Source organism: Tachypleus tridentatus, chromosome 6 (assembly GCF_004210375.1).
Source record: "Tachypleus tridentatus isolate NWPU-2018 chromosome 6, ASM421037v1, whole genome shotgun sequence".
NCBI lineage: Eukaryota > Metazoa > Arthropoda > Merostomata > Xiphosura > Limulidae > Tachypleus > Tachypleus tridentatus.
This window is the reverse complement of record NC_134830.1, coordinates 31,155,916-31,179,347: the sequence shown is the minus strand read 5'-3', so window position 1 is coordinate 31,179,347 and position 23,432 is coordinate 31,155,916. Positions and strand designations below refer to the sequence as shown.

General features: G+C 31.3%; 1 protein-coding gene across 4 annotated transcripts in view; it reads right to left on the bottom strand.

The window, feature by feature from the left end:
* Nucleotides 1-791: 791 nt before the first annotated feature.
* The window catches only part of pod1 (coronin), a 68,741-nt gene continuing 46,100 nt past the window's right edge, over nucleotides 792-23,432 (bottom strand). For 3 of the 4 annotated variants that reach the window (XM_076503931.1, XM_076503932.1, XM_076503933.1), the window contains exons 20-25: nucleotides 19,361-19,499; nucleotides 13,669-13,875; nucleotides 12,444-12,579; nucleotides 6,457-6,590; nucleotides 5,284-5,370; nucleotides 3,819-4,107 (exon numbers count right to left, since the gene is read on the bottom strand). In XM_076503931.1, coding sequence (XP_076360046.1) covers nucleotides 4,039-4,107; nucleotides 5,284-5,370; nucleotides 6,457-6,590; nucleotides 12,444-12,579; nucleotides 13,669-13,875; nucleotides 19,361-19,499 — 772 coding nt within the window. In that variant the 3' untranslated portion in view covers nucleotides 3,819-4,038. Of the gene's footprint in view, nucleotides 4,774-5,283; nucleotides 5,371-6,456; nucleotides 6,591-12,443; nucleotides 12,580-13,668; nucleotides 13,876-19,360; nucleotides 19,500-23,432 lie in introns of all 4 variants that reach the window. The other variant, XM_076503934.1, reaches the window with a different exon arrangement.

The following is a 23,432-nucleotide window of genomic DNA, read 5'->3' as shown; positions in this document are numbered from 1 at the left end:
ATTTAGCAGTGAAATACTAGAAGGAAGGCAACTAGTCATCACCACCTCTTGGGCTACATCCACTTCCACCTTTTGGGCTACTCTTTTATCAATGAATAATGGACTTAGCCATCTCATTAGAACATCCCCATGGTTGAAAGAGTGACCATGTTTGGCATGATAGGGATTCGAACCCACGACCCTGAAATTATGAGTTGAGTGCCCTAACCATCTGGCCATGCTGGACTGCCAATGAACCTTTAACTTATGAATAGTTTCAAAGCAGAAAATAAAAATCCCAATCTCAAATATTTCAACAATTAGTAAATTTGCATCCAAATACCCTGATTTATTAAAAGCATCTTCTTCATATACTCCCAGATGTATATCTCAATTATATCTACTAACACCTAGCAGTTAAATTAGATGGAAAAAATATATTTGACATAGAAATGAGTACTTTGCTTGTCAATACATAGTTGGAATCTTCTAACTAAAATTTAAGCTTCAAATTTTTTTTATATAAAAACGTGTGCCTATGAAAGTTGGATTAATTTACATTTTATTTTTAATGAAGAAAATTCCAGAGAGCAGATAAGTAATGCAATGTGATAACCTTGTCAAAATATTAAATATGAATATAAAAAAAATATATTACCAAAATGTGTAATAAGTTGGATGCTAATTTTTTTAATGTTCATATATACAGATGTGTACATCTTTAAAAATTGAGTTAGTTTTATGGAATATAAATTATTACATCACAACAATTTCCTTTACATTTTGAAAAAATGCTGTTTAACAAAGACAAATTTTTCTCTTAATGTTTTTAATTTGGTTTAATATTTTATAATTTGAAAACAAAATTACAAAACAAACACCTTTTTATAGTAAAACTGAACAACTCTCAAAAATTTAGTCACTTTCAAAAACTTCTGGCTTTACTGGCTAAGCAGTTTTATCAAAAACAATTATTTTCCAGTAATTATAAGATTGTAAAATATCTAAGACAAATTATTCTCAAACTCCAAAACAATATTTGCTAGATGTTGACATAATGGGTAATCTATATATTTGTTTATACTTAGCAAGTTGAGGTTGTATAAAACACTTCAATCACAAAAGAAATATTACATCTTACTCTTTATAATTCATGTGTTTGACTGTAGAGATAAAAATTCTGCCAGGTAAGTTCAATCAGTATGTTCAACACCTCTCACTATAATGACAGTGACAGGCTATTCTATCACATGTAATAATATGGCTATTTAATTCAACAATACTGTCTATTCCATTAGGTAAAATGACTTCACAAATACATTACTTGTAATCTGCACAGAAGATGCATAGTCTTACATTTGAATACTTACATTAGTTTAGCTTAAATACTTTCAGTATTTCAACATAATTTGTAAACTTTATTTCCTTCATATTGCCACCAACTAGTTTTAATTTTTACGTCATTAAATGTTTTTATTGGTGCACAAACGAGATGCTACACAACTAAAAACAAAACTATTTTTATTTTTATATTAAATTTCAGTTTTGTTGTTGTTATGTTGATGATGTACATCAATTATTCTGTCAGCAACGTAATACACAAATATACAACTGGCACTGTTCACCAATATAAGTAGTTCAGTACATGTACATATTTAGTTTCACATTATTAAACAAAACTAGCATTCTATTTTTGTTCTGAAAATATCTTCAAATCTTTATAAGATACTAGTAAGAAACAAATACATCTAAAATAGTTAAATGTAACAAATTCAAAAGACAGTAAACAATCCCTCTGGAATATCTTTTTAAATTTTTAAATTATGAAACAATTTTTAATAAATAAAATTATTTTCTACTATTAACTCTGAATTTGCTGATCATAATTAACAGAAAAAAGAAACCACAGCAAAAGGCAAAATTAACTCTTCTGACACCAAGGTATCAAAACAGATTCCTACAAGTAATTATAAAATGTTTCACACTATTCTCGTACTATAGAACATTATATGTTACACAATATACTCAAGTTGTTAATATAACAGTTAAAATTCTACTGTCCATCAAAATATAAAAATGAATATTTTAACAAACTTAACACATACTCAGTAAAAGTCATTAGTTCTATGAGAAAAAAGCTTATTTTTAATTAAGCTGTAACACACCTTAGAGAAATTTCAGGGGATAAGTAAAGGTTATGGACACCTTTGCAGTTAAAAAATTTCTTCAGTTAAGAACTAATTTTTTGTTTTACACCCACATTTAAACCCAAGAGAAAAATTTACAGATTTTCCTGGAAAAAAATTCAGAAACAAGTTTGTTCTGAAAAGAAGCTTGAAGTATTTTAATATATTAAACTTAATAAAGAAAGTAATGCCCTATCAAATATTTCATTAGTACTAATTTATCAGTTTTAATGGATTTTTACGTAAGAATTGAACTGGTGTGTAAAAAATATTTTAAATGCATATCATTTTCATAATTTCAGTTTTTTTTAAAAAACAGACAATGTTTTACTTTCAGTTCCTATCTGTAGCATACCTTGGGTAAATTGTACATGTAATGAATACTTTAACTACAGATCAAATGAAGTGCTCTTTAAGAAAAACAATCATACATATTACACAAAGAATTATGTTCCCTTGATATATTTGACATTTGCATAAAAAAAGTAAAGTTCCAAATAATAAAAATATAATATAATTACATACATCGCACACTGTAATCACATTGCAATATAATATCTATAGGAAAGACTGTATTTGTACAAAATGTGTATTTATAAACTAATAATATTTTTCTTTACACAAAAGACCTTAGCTTACCTTTATGCACCATTTTCAATAATGTAAAACAGAATAACAAATGGCTTTACTAGTCGTTCAGCCTAGTGGTACCATAAATGTAAAAGTCAAAGTGCAGAGATTAAGATGCGTACAAGCACAGACAAAAAGAGAAGAGGATGACAAGCGAGTTTTGAAGCATTTCGTTTTCCCATTTAAATTAGAAAACAAGGTTAACAAAATTTAGACCTATAAACATATAATTGGTTTAGGATTTCAATTACTTGAAGTTGCATAGCTACAATATATATAAACACACACAGGTGTGTATGTGTAGGTGCTTTTCACTACAAGTTATATATTAGAAAATTAAGGAAAATTGAAAAATACAGTTTACTTTTCACAGAATAAGTAAACATAGTACAAATTTCAGATGCACCTTTTCACTTAAGATTGAAGTCCTTATATGATGATGTGTAATGTAGTAATACATTGGATAAGAACATTATTGAATACTAACAATAACAAGTCAGAATCTTGGCAAACAAATTGTGAATTATTAATCAAACATGGCTAGTTATCAATTACCTGAAGGTCATCACAAAACTGAACGTGGTTGTAAGTCGAACATTTATTTTCTTATAAATACACGTAACCCCCCCTTTTTTGTTCTTAAATGATTGGTAATACATATACCTTAGTTTCTTTCACATAATTCAATACAAAGATTTATAAACACTCCTAGTTTCTCTCATATAACTTGGTATTACCACGTTAAATATTTTGTTTCAAACTAACAAACAATTAGTATCATGCTTCACTTGTGCATATTGGTTATTTTTTTTGCCAGATGAACCTTTATAAAGGTATGTATCCCTGTAACTATCCCTGTCTAAATAGTTTCATGGTATCATTAAAAGCAAAAGAAATAACTCATCTCATAATTTATTCAATCTATTTGGTATGATCACAAAATAAAGAGCATAGGAAAATATTTAACAAACTTATGCAATCATGAAAAACTGATTATGACAATGCATTATTATATTACTCTTATTATATTTAACTCCTTTAACACATAATTACATTAATGAATAGCAGGACAAAATAAACTTTAAATGAAAGTTCTTTACCTGGGCACTTAATGGAATTAAAACTCCATAGGAAGAATGAAATACTTTACAATATATTATTTTCACATAGTTTGGAAAGTGGCACTTGAAAACAACATTTTTGAAATATTTGTTGAAATACTTTTGACAATATAATTGCCATTCTAAAAGACACCTATTACTTGGAAATGTATTTGATGATCTGATGTGAAACCAAAAACAATATTAACTTCCTGAAAGTAAAAATGTGACAATTAGTGCTACTATTATTTTAAATAAGTCACAACTTCTCCAGCTAATACTGGAATAAGACATTTTAATTTATTCCACACATGGCTGATAAACTATTAGTACCATAATACTTTGTTTCAATCTCTCAGAGAAGAAAATCAACAAAACAAATGACACCTTTTGTATTTTATGTTAAATGAAAGAAAATCATAAGATCACAATAATTTAAGTTACAAACAATTAATTTATGGGAGTATTCAGAGAGGAACTGCTACAGAAATAATCATGGGCATAAAATGTCTGAACTATAATTTTAAATCTGAATCAAGTTTTACCACTTCACTGTTTTATCACAGATATTTCCCAAACTGAAAATAATTCAACATACACTGAAAGTTCTGAAATTTTTCCCTACATGATTTTTCGATTGTTGGAAGTACCAACATGCTCAGAAACAAGACACATTTATTTATATATATATATATATATATATATATTTCTTTTCCTTCTTTTTTAATAGAAAAAAAATTAACACCCAATATCAACGCCACTTGAATTCACATCCTTATGCCTTATTTAAAATCTACTACCTATGAAATTTACAAAATATGGAAATGTGCAGAGCAATCAACTTTATGGAGAAATCTTTAGTTTCATTTATCTTCCTCCTAAATGAAAATAAAGAATTGAGTTAGAAGTCATTGTCCACTGAATGTGTCATAAAATGGCACTGCCTAGTGTGGGAACTGAAGTAATGACAACACAAGAATACCTGTACTCATTTTTCACAATACTAACTTAGGACAATAAAGTTTTACAAATGGAACTGAATTTGGATAATATTACCTTTGAAATAGTTTTACAATAAATCACACATTGTCATTGATGCTCTGAAATTTAATTTTATACAAGAAACAATTCTGGAGAATAATTACCACATTGTATGTTCTTTTTATGATTTGTGTCTGTGGATAGAATCTGTTAAAATACAAGATAACCTGGTTTTAAAGATACTTGTTTTAAAACACCTCTTGCTGTTGCTTAACATACTTTTAATACACGTGCATGTGGATGACGAACATTAGTACCAATAATATGCAAGATGTGTTTCAACATTATTGTAAGATTCCGACATCTAATATGAAATAGTATCACTTTAGAACTTCTACAAAACTTACCCATTCATCAGGATCAACACCCTCAAAGTTGTCTTGGGGTAAGGCATTATCTTCAAAATTCATCTTTTCTTTCATAGCATTTACTATCTGTTGATCAAAAATTAAAAAAAAAAATCAATAGACAATGACTTCCTTACTATGTTATAAAAAAAAAATTAGAGTACACTTTCTTTCAACCTTGAGTGTTTGACATCTATGGAACAGAATTTACAACTACTTCAGAAAAAAATAATTTGTTACAAGTTTGACATTTCTGAATAAATATGAAAAATTCACATGAAAAACAGATTAATCACTATCATAATATAGATATTTAATAATAAATGTAATATACTTCATTATGATAATACATTATCATCAAAACAATATACAACCATTTTATAACTACTACTATGATAAATACTGAACATAAAAATACAGAAGAAATTGATGAATTTATAAGCAACTAGTCTCAAATAATGATGCACCAAGACTTTTATCTCTTTCATACATACAAAAAAGTCTTAACTTTCCAACTGACAGAAACATTATGTAAGATTTCCAATGCATAACTTCTACACTAAAGTCTTAAGTAAGAACAACAAAATGCAGAACCCAAAGTTGTAGTAACTGGCAGAGGCTTAAGAAGTTACTTTTAGAAATTGTTCTATTCTAAAAGTTTTCCAAGAAGTTTTGAGAATGTCAATGTAATAAAAAACACTTTGATAACAGGTATCAATTTTCACAGAGTAACATAATTGGTGTGATATTTCCATTGCTTCAGGTTAAGTGATAACAAGAGATTTTTAGTTTTTAAAATATGTAAGTTTCAAATCTTTAGTTTTAAATAATTCAATATAGTTTCAATACAGCCTTGCAAATTTTTTTAAAGCTACTAAAAGGAAGGGGGGCTATGAAACATAATGAGGCTAAATATGGATTAAATCTAAAATTAAATTTAGGTTAATAGAGACATTAACATTGGGAATGGAGGCATTGGAATTCCAGGGGAGCTGGTCCCCCTGCGAGTTTCACCTGTTTTAACTTTAGAAAAGTCTTATTCACACTTCTGATTTCAGCTAATATTGATTTAGATCTTTATTCCCTTAACTAAATTTGAAAGCTGATGACACTTAATACTGGTCTCTTTCACTATTGCACTTTAGTTATGTCCTTTGAAATATATTTCTTTACCCTTTCTTCCTTTTCCTTTCCTCCTTGCATAAATGCCAGTGAACCTTCTAATGTCAATTCTCCTTCAAACACTAGCACTGGTTCTTCTTCAGCATGTGTCCGTTTGGAAGGTTTGGACTCTGCGGCTTCAGATACTACACAAACAAAAATGGAGACCATTAAGTCTAAATGATTTTAAACCATACAAATGGATGTTATGTTATGCAATAAATCTGTCGCACATGTGAAGCAGAAAATGTTCTTAAGAAAAAATCAATGATTCCTACAATTTCAATTATCAAATCAATTACACTGACTTATCAACAGAAACCTGTTTGTAAAATCTTAATCTATCCTGATTATAGATCATTAACCTGTTGACTGCCAAGTATTTCAATTGCTACAGCAACTCCGAACCAAGTTCAAAATACAACTCTAATGCTTCTTCATTTTTTAACCTTTTTCGTGACGTCATTTTGGATCGAAAGTGAAACAATGTGTAAGTAGGTCAAATGCATGTATGGTGCTGACATCTAGCGTTGAAGTTAGGTATTATTGAGAACGAATTAACTCGTCCGTGGCACTGTGTTACCAATCGGCTTGGACGAGTTATCTCATCTATGGCACTGAACAGGCTAAAACACATGATAAAGTTCATGTGTACTTTAACCTACACACATCGTTATCACTTCCAAGTTAAACTCACCTGATGATATACAAATGTACAAAAGCCATACTTTAACTGATGTAGTGCAGCTAGAATTATGCCACAAAGGAATTCCTTGCACAATTTTATTTACTTTAATATGCGTTGTCAATATTATTTTATGTTTGTACTTATTTGGTTTAGGTTTTTGTCTTCAATAGAACCAGAGAGATAGCTAAGATCATCGAACATATGTAGAGTATGGATGAATTTTCTTTGAGTACAAATCACATCTAAATTTTTGTTTCAATAATGCTAATGATAAGAAATTATCAACACATTCAAAATATATTTCTTTTCTCACAGTCTTTCACTGAAGACATATAACAAACCAGTTAAAGAATTTCATCAATGTTTTGGTCAGACTTGCAAAATAAATGAAAATTTAACTTATACTGCTTTCAATATTAAACAAGTACTTTTTAAAAAACAACAATGCATGTTGTTTGCATTGTTTTTTACAGTTGATATTAGCCCTCACAACATTTACTTTTTTAAAAAAATGTTTTTTACTTGTTTCTTTTTAATGTAGTGTTTCAATAGACACAAAGTTTTAAGTACAGGGTGTTCAGATAGTCACTGTGCACTTATATATTTATTAAGAGACATGTTTCAATACAGAATACAGGAGGTAAATATGAATGACAATTATAAACAATGTTGAAAGTGACCCCCGTTGACATCAATACAGGCTTGGATCCTTCTTATTTTGTTTCTAAACACTGCTATCAGTTGCTGGCTTAAAATAGACTGAATAAATGCTGTTATAAAACTGCACAGTGACTTTCCGAACACCCTGTACAATGAAGTTCTGACTGTAATGTTTATTATCTATTATTGGTTGTTTCATCCTGTATTTAAGTTTTTTAAAAGAACACCAAACTGCATGAAAATCAACTTCAAGGAGTGATGATAACATCATTTAAACTAAGATTATGATTTTTTTAAAAATTACTACTGGTTATTAATATTTAAGGGCATATACTCCATCTGAAACTACATCACTTCAGTGTAATTGGTTTACATCATTGTTTTAGTTTTTGAGTACAGACCTAATAAAAAAAGAAAAAGAAGAAATAACATGAACAATACAGACAATCCCAAAACTTGCAGGTCATTCATTAAATAGGTATTGTCATAAAAGGAAATAGTAAAGTTCTGATAACTTATTGAAGGGATTTTTAAAATATCATTTTGATGAACTACCTGCCTAATAGTGGTTAAATAAACTCCACATTTTTGTAGAAATAATATAATAAATACTATGTTACTCAGTTTCTAACCCATACGAGTAAAAACAGATTCACATACCAAAAGGGTTCCACAGCTGGGATATATATTATATCTTACCAATTGAAATAGTCTTTTAAATAAACGTTAAACAGTACTGTGCGTTGAAGCCAAAAGACAATCTGCAGGACACACTGTGTTAAGAGGAATGATAGTTTAGCACCTTTCCATCTTCTGTACCTTAGCCTGTAGAAATCAAACTGTCATGTATTTTAGCAGATGTGCTTTACTGAATGGACTCTTACTTTACACATACCAAATTTCAAGGCAGTCCATTAGAAAATACCCAAAATATAACACCTCCATTCTTGATTGAATTCTTTTCCTATTTGTTTTCTTTACATCAGTGGTGCACAAAGTCCGGCCCTCAACAAGTTGCCGAGTGGCCCGTGACGTCCAATGGGAAAGTCAAACATAGAGAGTTCGCGTGCTTAGAGTTCGTGTCTGTGTGAAGATTATGTGCTATAGAAACATATGTATTAGATTAGATACTGAATGGTTCCATATTTGTGTCGAGCAATAAAGAAAATTTAATAAGCAAATTTCTTTAATGCACAGGCATTTAATCATTAGTGCAATGACGTAATATTTCAGTAATCACGAAATTTCACGCGTTCAAATTGTTCTTCAAGATTTATTTACGAGTCCTATTTTGATATTATTTCATAACATAAATGGCAGCTAATCATAAAAGAAAAGTTGACGACAAAAACCGGCAGTTTCATAATGATTGGACTGCACAACAGAAGAACGTGATTTGTCTGTTGTGTTATTCAACAGGAGCAGTGGCTAAGATATCCGATATAAAGCATCATTATGAGTTGAAACAAAGATTTCCACAACGTTGCTGGTGATGAATGAACAGCTCGAATTGAATCTCTGTGGCGGTCACTGAATCACCAGCAGAACGTTTTCTCAAAGCAGTCAGCAGATTTAGGTGCAGTATGTGAGGTCAGTTACAATATTTCGTTGATGATAGCAAAATCTGGCCGACTGTTCACTGATGGTGATTTTATCAAGTAATGTATGATTACTGCATCGGAAAAGTTGTATCCGGAAGCAGTTTGCAAGCTACAGACGGTGGCTTTGAATCCTATGACAGCTCAACAAAGAATTTAACACCTCTCAACAGACGTGACAAGGTAGCTTACAAATAAAGCAGCCAACTTTGTCTACTTCTCTTTGGTAGCAGACGAGTCGACTGACATCAGTTCAACAGCACAGCTACCAGTTTTTGTTCGTGTGGTGTCGTCATCATTTGATACCACAGAGGAATTAATCAGCATGGGTTCCAAGAAGGGTCTGACAACTGGGTCTACTCTATTCGAGGAGACAGTATGACCATGTAGTAGAGTTTCATTGGATTTCACGAAACTGGTGAGTGTGACAACTGATGGAGCACCAGCCATGACCAGAGAAAGTATCGGGCTGGTAGCACTGTTGATGAAGTATCGAGGAAAGCAGAACAGACAGTTAGTGAAGCTGCACTGTATTATTCACCAACAGAACCTGTGCAGTAAAGAACTTGGTTTTCAGCCATTGATGGCATTATTGACAAAAATCATTAATTTCATCAAATCACGAGGTCTCAATCACCATCAGTTTCGAAGTCTTCTTGAAGAAATTGATTCAGACTTGTGTATCACTGTGAAGTACGCTGGCTGAGTCTAGGGAAGATGCTCAGAAGATTCTGGGAGTTGATTGATGAAGTGATAGAATTCCTCAGAAGCAAGAACAAAGACACAGAAGTGATTTCCATGACTGATCCAGCATGGCAAGCTGATTTGACCTTTCTGGTCAACATGACACAATACTTGAATGATCTGAACTTGAAGTTGCAAGGCAAAAATCAGCTTGTCTGTCAGATTGAAAATTACATCTCAACTTTCAGAACAAAGTTGCAGTTGTTCTAGCAGCAAGTAGCATCAGGCAACTTTGTTCACTTTCCCACTTTTCAGTCACAGCTACAGAAGATTCAGGATATTGACACACAAGTTTATGTTGGGAAGCTAGATACCTTGATTCAATCCTTCAACTCACGGTTTCATGACTCTGACCAATGCAAATTGTTGATGAAATGTTTTGCTGATCCGTTCAGTGTGTCAGTGGATGACTTGTCAGCAGAATACCAGCTTGAACTTACTGATCTCCAGGCATCTGATGAACTGCGTGCTATTTACCGAAAAAACAGTTTGCTTAACTTCTACAAAATGTTGCCTGATACATTTGCTAATCTGAAAGAGAATGTACTTGTCCACATCAGCATGTGTGGCAGCACGTACTGCTGCGAACAGGCTTTCTCGCATATGAAACTGAACAAAAACAACACTTGCATCAGCTGACTGATGATCATCTGGAAGCAGTCTTGCGTCTTTCCACGTCAAACATCAAACCGGACATTTCTAAGCTCGTAGATGACATGCAGCACTATCCATCGCATTGACTTTGTGAGAGTTAACGTATCATAACATTTCTTAGAATAATGTGCAAACTCTTTGATGTAATCGTTATTTGTGGGTTCTTAAATGTGATGTCCACCTTGTGTGAAACAACTGTAGGACGATTTTAATCTTCACTTTTTTGTGGCCCCAACGGTTACGAAAAGTCTGTTTGTGGCCCCTGACTCGAAATGTTTGTGCACCACTGCTTTACAAACGTACAGCAAAGTTATTTGATATAACATACTTAACTTTTGTGGATGTTTTTCAAATTTGACACACTGACACATCTTACAATCTGCAATTAGGAGTCTCATTTGGTATAAATGTGCAAAGTTACTAAACAAAAACTGCTGATTTTTGCACATAGCTCTGCAAAAAGGTACACGAGCTATTAGTCTATAATTTTTTACTACACTTTCTTTAAGAGTGAAAGTGGACTGTAAAGTTTGTCATTTGGATTAAAGACAACTGATTTAGAGCAGCAAAACTATAGGTAAAAGGAAAGATACAAGATATGCAGATACAAGTTTTCAAAAGAATCATATATTGATCATTCATTGACAATTTTTCAACACAAATTTATTACATTTTATGACACTGTCCTAATTAAAGAGTGTTAAGTATCTCATTATATTAACTAAAGCAATTAGCAAAAATAATTACAAACTAGTTAGCACTGTTTCTGTGACATTAGTATTAAAAAAAGTATAAGAGAGTATTTACAGAACCAAAATAAAGCTAATGTTGGTAAAACTTTCATATTTTGTGTAGTTTGTTGGTATGTGTTGACAGTCATTTTATTTAATAAAAAACACTTGAGGTGTGAAAAAGGTGCAGCATAAAAGGATTCAGCATGTGACTTAAAGGAATCACATCAAAATTGGTGGTTAAATTGCTAAAACATACTTAAAAAAACTGGGGGTGATTCTTCCATATTTTTGCTATAATTTTGAAACAGTTATAAAATATAAAATGTGGAACCAAACAACCTTTTATTATTATTATTATTATTAAAAACTTCCTCTTTAATAAACTTAGTTCCTTCAAGACCATTAACTTGTTTATACTACAATATTTAAATCAAGAAGTTTATTACATACTTATAATTCACTACATCTTTGTCACACAAGAACTGATGAAAAAAAAAAGCTTTTAATCAAAATGGGATGTCATTCAACATAAGAATATTATAATTAAAATCTACTGAATAGTTACAAATATTATAAACCAAACATCAACATCTTTAATATTCGATATTGAAAATTATTTCCAAGTTTTATATCTAATATTACTATTTTCTTTAATTATTATATCCAATACTACATGATTTAAACCTTCAGTATTCTACTGACTATTAATTCAATAAATTAATAAGTTCTACATCAGTTATCTGGTGATTGTTCAAATATCCATAGTTACATCTGATATATTGTTCAACAATCTGTCTTTCAAACCCTTGGTAATGACACTAACATTCTTTCAACTCCCATTGACTAAATAAATATTCAAGCATTAAAAATATTTTTTTTAATATACTGGTTAAATACTGTAAAAAGCAATAGAAAACTTACATGGTGTCATGCCTTCTGGTCTCAGATTGATCCACTTCTGTTGTCCATTCTTCTTATCAAACCACATATGACTAGACACGATTGGTTCCCATGTTACACGGACATCTGGGAAGAGGTCATCTTGAAAATACTCTGACTAAAAACGAAGACTTTATATGCATTGAGCATTAGTTATTTTCCAGCAAAAATAGTAAGTTTGTTTCACCACATTCTTTCTTTGAGGTTAGCATCATTAACAATATTTACCATGACTTATTTTTATTATTATCACTATTATTTTAAAGATCAGTTGATATTATTAGCTTCATTTATGGATTTAGGATTATTATCATAAATCTAACAAGTTGTATGAGTCAAGTATAACTTTTAAAGCAGTGTGACAGTTCTTTCTTTGGTTTCAGCCTAAAGTGATAATTTTACCATAGTAAACACAAAGAATATTTCATACATCTAATTTTTCTAGTTTTTATATTTCTTAGTACTATGAGTATTCTAAATAATAAATATTTTATTACTTTGAATTATAAAGGTTATTTCACACTCTTAACCTAGTTACAGATTTATGACTAATCTAAATTTATTAAACTGGTCAAGGCAAATTTAACTTTTTAACTTTTACAGTAGTATAGTAGCTTCTAGTTGGACACTGGCCTAAAGAAAAAAACTTTTACTGCAGTATTTAACATGTCTACTTTCATTTTTAATGAGTTGATTTTTACATTTATTATTTTCTTATAAAAAGCATTTTTCATTTCAGCCTAGTATTTGAATTACAGACCAAACCAAGTCTCCCAAGGTGGCCAAACCTCATGAGATAGTGTACAAATGAAAATATGTCTAAGAGCAAAGGTACCCAAGTTAAAAAAAAACAATGCATTCTAATAATTATAAATAATATACAACAATATATTTAATTACCTATTCCAATTAATAGGTATTTATTTTTAGTTCTGATCTACATAGACAGCTTGCTTTGATCAGAAGTTAATGATAAATACTTGATACTTAATTACTCAAAATATAGTGAAATCTCTAAAATATTTCATAAAGAAACTTGACAGTTCAATAGATTCATGGTATTTCTTCTTAAATTTATTCATTTAAGAAAATCTTTAAAATCAATATACTTTTGTCTCAATACAAATATGTAACACTAAGTTGCACAGACAAGAAGGATTAAGTTATTATTATTCACACTGGCTAGAATATGAAGTGAAGCACTCACTCTGAGGCGTGGTACAGTGAAAGACAATGGTTCTATGCTGGTCTTTGTCAGCCTCAGAGCTCTGGCAAACTCTACATCTGCAATGTTACATACACACTTTGGAAAATATACAATGGCTTGATGAGGTCCAGGACACTTGTAGTGTGACAATGGATAGAGGTGTGGTGATCTTGCAGACACCTCGAATACAAATATAGTGGAATCACCCTGTTAGTCAAATGAAAGATATTAACATTTGGGGTTGTATTCCTGCAACAGCTGTCACCATATGCTATGGTCAAATTATATACCATAATTCATATTTTATTATTCATAGTGTAACAGACAAGTCTAACTTATACTTCATCAGGCCTAAATACACATTTTATCAGAGTTCTGGAAGTCTTGAAAGTATTAAAAGAACATGAAAGAGATACTTTAAAGATCATAGAGACATCATAACTTATTGAGACGTTTATAAAATAAGTTACAATTTTCAACAGAACTAAATGTTGAACTATTTGAAATGGTAGATGTATATCAAACGTAAGAATAATATAAACCTGCAAAACAGTAATACAGAAACAACTTCTTCAAAAGTGAAGAGAACGTGAGCTACGAAACTGTAAATAAAACGTGTAGTGAATATTCAAGTCTTTACTGCAGTATATTTCTAAACCAGTAAGTAATTTACAGTTAAGAAATGAGAGTTAATATAAAATTAAATATTTTAACATCACAACACAATGGCTGAAGAAAAACAAGGTTCCCAGTGCAAAATGTTAGTTTATCTCCCACTGAAAAAGGGACTTATCTCCATTTATACAAAACTATATTCTTCAATCTTAGTTTGCCCTCCAAGCATTGCTAAAAATTTATTCCTCACTGTACACCAGTCTTTTATACTCCACCAGTGTTTACACCATTTCAGAACATGTGCTGATCATACGACTCTTCCATCAATCTTAACTTTCATCTATACTAGCACAGCTAGCTCCCTCTACTATACTGGAACAATTCTCACTTTCGGGAATTGACAGGTACAAATCAGGAAAATCAGCATATTAGTAGGGAGGAAGGGTAAGAGGGAGTAAATGCTTATTGAAAATATGTTTTCAATGTAAGAAAATGTTAACTTCCAAAACTGTCTTACCTTCTTTCACCCAAAGCTAAAATCCTGCATGCAAAAGTAGAAGGGTCAGCAAAGGCACATGAAATTTCAAACAAGTGGAAACAAATCACACTGAAAAAACAGGTGTGCAAGAATACAAAAAGAATAAGCAGGCATTGAACTGTGAAGGTATGGTAAAGAAGTGCTATATAATTATACTACTGTGTGAACAAGTATGAGAATATTCCACCAAAGAGAAGTATCTTGAATCAACAAAAAGATTATCTTGAATACAAAAGATTACGAAGAAAAAAATTATGAGTAAGGGTGTTTGTGAGGTACATCAGAACCAGCTTTTTGTCAACATACATATTTTATCTGTTTACCTACGTAGCAAGCTGCAGTACTAAACACAGTGATAGCAAGTCATACTAAAGTACCAGAGAAAAATGAAAGAATTAGATGTAGCTGAGGCTAAAGGACCACAAACTGTATATGAATAGGTCAAGTGTAATTTGCCTGTGATAAACATTCAGAGGAAGCACCTTAGGATATGTTAAATTATACCAAGTGTGGACCATCTGGGCATAATACTTCCAGTGGAAGTGCCTTGCATAAGATCTAGAGATCAACAAGTGCAGTCTACTAGGACAACACCTAGGACAGAAGCATCTTGGAAACACAAAATTAGACCATGTGCAGTCCACGCAGGCAAAATCAATAAACAATGTGGACAAAGTGTCTTGGGATATGATGGATAAGGTCAAGTGCAATCCACTCAGGCAAAAAATATATGGGGGAGTACCTTGTCTCACAAATATCAAGTTATTTTATAAACATTATTTGGTATATCAGTGACTACAACAATAATAACCCTCTTCTCACCAAGTATGTATACACAAGCCATAAAGTTTGGTTTTGTTTGTAGCCAAAACTGAAAGTGGCAAAGACTTTAGTGCTCCACAAGAAGGGGTGGAGAAATGACACACTGAAGACAGTGCAATGGGTGTCTACATTTCTCTATTTTAAAAATCTAAAAATACTAATTGTTAATAATGGGTCAGTGGGGCTGGACAAAAATCCCTATCTGCTTTATTCAAGAGATCCATGAGTGATGATCCTTTACATATGAAACAGAATAGTGATAATAATTAATTAATTAGTGCACGTGTGTGCATGTATTATAGAAGTGTACAGATTTAGTGTTAAAATTAAGCAAACCTGACAAACAACACCCACAAGTTGGAACCTGAAATATGATGTGGATTAACTGAATAAGATAAAAAAAAAAATACTTACCCCAGTCAAAGGCAACCAGACATGTATAATAACCTTAGAAAGATGATATCCATCTGAGGAAGACACAGCTAGGTCATGAAGATAAAGTGCTACAAATGTATTAGGTGTTTTCCATATACCAATCTGAACAATCTCCCCCACAGAACAGCAGATTTAAGCAGTTATAGACATAATTAGATGACAAATTTGGTGCAAAGAAACATTATGTAGATAATGACTGTCCACAAACAAGTCAGAATATGCCAGTTGTATGAGGCGATGAACCCAACCTGTGAGTGTAACAGACAACAGATCACTGGAAACAAGGAATTCAGTGGAACAAACATGTGGGACAGAGAACCACAAAAAGAAGTATGAGCCACATAACATAGCAGGAATTCAATATTTAGTCAGGATCCAAAAGGGACAAACTGTGTCTTAAAGAAAGGCCCAGTACAGATAAAAGGTATTATAAGTGGAATGGTAGAGGATGTGAGAAATTTTAAGGGCCTAAATATAGGAATGATGATTAATGCATACCAGGATGAGGAGGAAATAGGTGCTAAGGAAAAGATGGTATAAAAACTCACTGCAATAAGTTCAAAAAGAGAATTGCACAGAGCATGAAGGACAAGAGTGAGATCCCAATCTAGCAGAACAAAGAGACAGAACAAACAGATCAGACAAAAGGAAAGGTAAAAGAGGGAGATAACTAGGGAGAAGACTTTCCAGATGTGGGAGAACAGAGGGTGTTCAACAGGACAGCACTATAATAAACAACAGTTGAAACAGGCAAACCATAAATAAACAGGTGAGGAATAGAATGATAGGAAACTAATGCTAAAGTCTAAAGTAAGACTAATAGCTCTGGTACATAGACCAGGAGAAAGGCAAATGATATGGGCAAGGAAAGATATTACACAAGGGCAAGTCCTTGAGTTGAGGCAAGGGACTGGATAGAGCAAAGCATGAAGATAAGAGTTTGGTGACATTGGGATGAAATACTGCCAGTTGCAGTTAATGGAAGAGCAATCAGGACAAAGGTAAGAGCAGGTGCTGTTATTTCCATGAGGGCCAAAGCAGAGGGAATTGCACCTGTACTGGCTGATATGAAGCAACCAACAATAAATGACAAGAAGTGGTTTGGATAAGGGAAATAACACTGAAGAAAAGTATGATCTGAGAGTAGACAAATAAATAAACAACTCTCCAATCTTAACTGAAGGCATCCATCCTTAGAGCTGAGAATCTCACAACTGGAAACCAAATGGAAGGATGTTTGGCATTCCAGCTGCCAGTAATGGCAAATGCCTCTTTTGGCTGTGTTTTCATTTGACAATACATCAACTGAAATGTCTGAGAATGAAAAGACTATTCCATTGGGAGAACCTGGTTGGGACACATAAGCAACTGGCCACAAAGTTCATATATTCCAGAAACACGACACCTCAGAATTATGTTATGGTTGTTGGCCTAGTACAAGTGATCCAGAGTCTAAAAACACAGGAATTTGGACTTGGTTACCCCTTGCTTGGTGATATAATTGATTACAGACATTACATATCATAATTTATCTTCAATGAGCTTCTGATTTACTATGTTATGCATTGTGATTTGAAACAACCAGAAATTAACTTTTGTGTAGAAGTTAATCAAATATCAAGCAGTGTCAACTTTATATTTGCCAGCAATACTGATACACAATTTTCTTTCCTAACATAAATATATTTTAATATTATACAAACAATACAATTTATAATAATGTTTATTACAATTAATATTTTATACACAAGTTTTACAAACAATACTGAGTCTTCTATCTGATCTGGAACTAAATATTTTATTGAAAGTTCACAAGGAGCTAATTAGTTCTATGTGATACACAGGTACACTTTTCTTGATGGGAAAGAAACTAGCTTCTTTGCACGTGAATTTTTCCCTAACAGAAACATGTCCTTGTAGAAATACTAATGTCCGAAGTTAATTCACTGAAGTTCATCATATTCAAATATCCATAGTTTTTGAATTAACAAGATTTTTATCACAATTATAGATTCCATGGTTTGCAGTATATGTATCAAACCAACAATATAAACTGTCTCTTCAAGTATTGCTACTTATAAACTTTAAGGTGAGGTTCCAGAAAATTTAACTAGCAATAATACTGACAATCATGAGTATTTTACATACACACATTGTACATTGTTGATTCACACACTTCTGTGGGTGCAAGTGGAAGGAAATGATACATAACCTGATGAGCTGTCAAAAGTTCTAGGATGTTGAAGAGGAGATTAGCCTCTTTAACTGATTACAGATATGATCAAATAAAGCCTTCAACCTATCAAAGAAGCATCTGTGAACAGTTGAGAGTAGGAAAAAGTGAAGGAATGAGATTCTCCAAGCAGGGTCATCCCTGTTCCCAGGGAAAAGTAAATATAATAGTCAAAGGGATTATGGGAGAAGTTCCACTGATCAAAAATCTTCCATTGAAGAGAATGCATGTGTGCCTCACCCAAGACAATGAAAGCTTCCATGCAAGTACACATCCTCAAAAGAGATAGAACCTCTCATGAAGAGAGAGAAGATAAGGCCATTGTGATTGCTCATTCCTTATTCTGAAGCCAAGTGGAAAAGGCTGGCCCTGACTGAGATGGGAATTAAAGAGAACACCCAAATGAATAATGAACTACTTAGTAAAGAACTTCTCCAACATTAGAGACCCCACCACAGCAGCTTCTTAAAGAAGTAAGTAGACTTGAATGAATGTAAATATGTGACAATCACTGAATCTGGTAGTTAAAATCTATGGGTTATTTTTTTTTAACAGATGATTTTGGCAGTATGTTTGTTACAAAAAAGTTGTTTACTTTATGAAACATCTCCTACCTAAATTTTCCTTGAGGTGACAGCATTTGGAACCTTATGATGAGTTCTTTCTGAATGTTCTAACATTCAATCAGACATGGATAAATAAAACTGACCTGCAATTCACACACTCCACTGAATGGGTTTATAGACATACATTCAATCCACCAAATATAAATGTAATCCAGCAAGTTAAGGTAACCATTTTGACAAAACAAAGTATCTATGATCTTTTTTTTTTAATTACAAGTTAAAAACTAAATAAAGTTTAGTGATAAATTTACAATACTTTAAATTACTATCAGCTTTATCACTGGAAGAAAACTCTACCTTAAGTAATTTTAATATTGGAGAGTATAAAAACAAAAATTATAAATCAGTCAAACATAACAAACTTGTCTACCTTATAGCCTTATTGTACTCATTCATTCAGTAAAACAAAAATGTGTTACTTACCTTTCCACTTAAAAAAAGAGATGAACTATTTTCATCATAAAATGGAATTAGTATTGCTGGGCTGACATCTATTCCTTCTGTAGTCAGTGGTGATGAAAGGTCAGTACTTTCATAAACACTGATCTGTCTTTCAGAAATCCTGTAAAACATATGTACGTGCATAATTATTGTGAAGAAAACTGCCCTGGATAGATATTTTTACAATTATCAATGTCACATTTTATTTAAAATGCAAAAGTAACTGAAAACAAGTTCTAATTACATCTCTTCAATTCCTATGAAACTACAAAAATAATACCTCATTTTACAAGCTTACTAAATGGAAAAGGCACAATAGCCAAATTCTCTTAATAATGAAAGAGTTTAAACTAGGTTGTAACAGAGCTTAAAAATATATGTTGATCTCAACTGTGATTTAACTTTTTATTCAAAATTTTTTTTCAGTAAGTAAATGTTTTGTATATTTTAATTTTACTGAAATATTTATTGACTAAACAATAAAATTGAGTGCAAGTCCAACAATGGTGGTTCACTAACAGGAAAATACAAACAACATATTTTTAAGAAAACAGTGATGCACATACATCAGCTTTTTTAAATACATAAACAGTGTTAAACTTAAAAACTTTGCATTCTATTTCTGATTTTAGATATCAATTCTAAGAAAAATATTAAAATAACTAATTTTTCTTTTTTGCAAAACTGTAAAAAATGTTTTAAGTACATTCATATCAAATGTTATGCTGTTACACATTGTTTTTCTAAACCTTTTACAGACTTGTATTAAAATACAATATTTTATCTTCTTATGCTGAAATACTTAATTAAAACTGCATGTTTGCAAAAATTACTTAACATTATATATTTTTGACTTTTAAAAAAATTATATATATATATATATATATATAATTTAATTCACTTTTCTCAATTTTTTTATTTTGTGAATTTCAAAATTTTGCAACTGTACATCTAGTTTAAAAGAAAAAATAGTTCCACTGCTATAGAGCTTTATCATTATTACTGATAACCAGGTTCCATTTTACACTTCCAATCAGTTACAATTTTATCAATATTTCTTTTGCCAGTTGCAGTAGTCATCACTTCCACAGGGCTCACGCTGTCGCTCGCCATATTCGCCAATGGCTATTATTTTTGTTTTTTGGCAAAGAAAAATTGTAATTGGCGAATATACCAGCGAAACACTGTTGTTTACAAAATGCTAGACTGGTTCACTACATCAACGTTTTTTAATGCAAGCATGTGGTAAGCAGATAAAAATCAATAACCCATCTGCATTCATGCAAAGTCATGGTCAGGATCGACAAACGTGTGAAAAATTGTTCAATCAACAGCGACCTAACGGCTTGACACGAATAACTCATTTATATGTGGTTGATTAGCGGCGATATAATTAAAGGACGACCACGAAGATTGTGATGGCTTTCAAACGTGTAATTACATTATCTAATGGCGCATGGCTTGGCAGGTAAGTTTAATTAAAAGCAATTACTGGATTAGTACCATAATAGACACGTACTTGTAAAAAACTAAATGTTAATTAGTGGAAATATGCTCTATAAATTGAGCCAATATGCAGCGAATTCATCAGATCATTGAACTTTGTAACTGTGAAACTGTTGTTTTATAATAAATTTGATAAATGATAAATTCATTGAAATAAAATGTATGATAAGAACTTAGTTGTCATTTATTCTTTGACTGTCTTATCGTATGTGACTGGCTGGAGGGTTGGATACGAATCAAACCTATCTGGCTAAAACACTGGGTAAAATTGACTACCAAAAAAAATAATTTGGCTAATAGCCTGGCTACAGAAAAATTTAGTCCAGGGTATGCCCTGCTTCCAGCCAAAAATCAGAAAAAAAAAAACAGTAAAAACTTAGATTTATTGGAGACCTAAATCATGACCTGTCACAATGTCACCAGGTTAAGCTAAGTAACAATATTTTTTTATAAAAATCAATTTGCTTCTAATATATAGTTTCTTTTGGATAAAGAACTTGCATTGTTTGATATATGATAAACTTAATATAATTATTCAATACACAAAGGTTTAAGTCACTGGAAATTTTTCCATCACCTACCATATACTCTAAATTAGTTTAACTACGTTTAGATTACCAAATATTTCATCAGAAAATCCTTATCATTCAAACAAATATAATTTAAATAAAAACACTTTCAGAAATGAAAATAGCATCTAATGAAATTATAAAAAAATAATCAACTTCCCATCAACTTCCATTATTCTTCTGTGCTGGAGTTCCATCTAACCACTTTTCCATGAAACCATAAATTATTCAACATACCACTTTATTCACTCTACATTGATATAAATAGTTTATAACATGCTCCGTTCAATGGTATTTAAACTTTATCTGCAGCTATTTACAGAAAAAATCTTCATTAGTAGTCTTTTCACATAACATGATGCAAAAGTTTAAAAGGATATGAACAAGAAACTGTAATAATGAAATCAGAGAGAGAATGGAAATCACATGAGAACTCCTTGGAAACTACACCCTCAACAGGTTGCAACTTTTTGCAAAAATTACCTTATCCTTTGGGATTGGTATAAAAATTAAAGAGAAATCAATAATTGTTTGTAAGTGAAGCTCATGTAAGTTTGAACATTTTTCAAATTACACAAAAATAAATGTTACACATATATCATATTATCAATTCTGAAGTATTTTTTCATGAAAATAGTTGTTATACATCTATACTTATTATTTTTATTATTTAAAATTTTGAAAATTGATATGCAAGTGTGAACTTGAAATCTGAAAGGTGTTTCCAAGTCTGGATATAGTTAAGTTTATTCTTTGTAGACTATTAATGACTTTGAATTTAACATTTATAAAAATACAGTCCCTCACTACTCTAACCCTAATCAACTGGCAGACTAGCAACCTACAACCTTTTCAAATGTCACTCACTGAAATTCACCTAAGCCAATAAGAACTCTTCTCTACTTTCAGCACCTTATAATTCAAGATGAGGTACAGTATCTGACATACATTTATAAGTATGTAGTTAAGACTTTTATAGAGATAGTAAAAAAGTTTATTTAAATATTCAGAAGGCTTAGGATTTAGTATTTTAATGATATCACAAAAAGTAGGATGACTCATTTTAGTCAAAAAGCACAATAATCATTTGACAATTCAGCTAGAACACTTTACAAAAGTTGATAAGTTAATTTGCAACATAGAATATTATAATCTGTGAACAAAAATTTATTAAAACATTTTGTGTTAGGTAACTTAATTTTTGAAATCTGGTAAACCCAATTTTTCGTAAAATATTACAACACTTTAACAAGAGAAAAGTACAAATACCAAAAATCTTACAATGTATAATGAACATTTCTAATTTGTTACATAGTGAAATATCTTGTTATCAATCAATAATTATTAATTTTAATAATGAACACACAATACAAAAGGTATAACAGTAGAATTGTATATATACACACATCTAAAGTGCTGTTCATGAACATTTTTCTGATGTATTTATGAAATTTTGTTTAATTCACACAGTGCATTTCAAAAAAAGATCGAGTCACTAGGCCAGCAGACAATCAATCTTTCATTGCAATAGTATACTACACTATTACAAGGATACATCATTTATAAAAATGTCATATACTATTTTACGAGTTTTGCTACCATGCAATACAGTAAACCACCTATATAAGCATGTGTGTTTCTATTAGTATATACTTCTCTTGGTCATTAAATCTTGTAGTCCCAAAAAGATTCAGTTTATACTTTTGAATAAATCATTAACCAAGTCCTTTATGGAAATGCTCTTGTTTTACAAGTCATAATACAATTAAAGGGTTAGTCACCACTAATGTTGAAGTGTTATACTAAAGGGAAGATCAACACCACCAGTAGGTAGTCTAATCAAACAATGGGATTTCATAATTATTCTTACATCACACCTATAGCTCCAGTGTGTAAAGCAATTATCATGGAACCTCAGATCCAATCCGGCATGCTAAACATTGGATCATACTCCCCCCCCTCCAAATTACAAATATCAA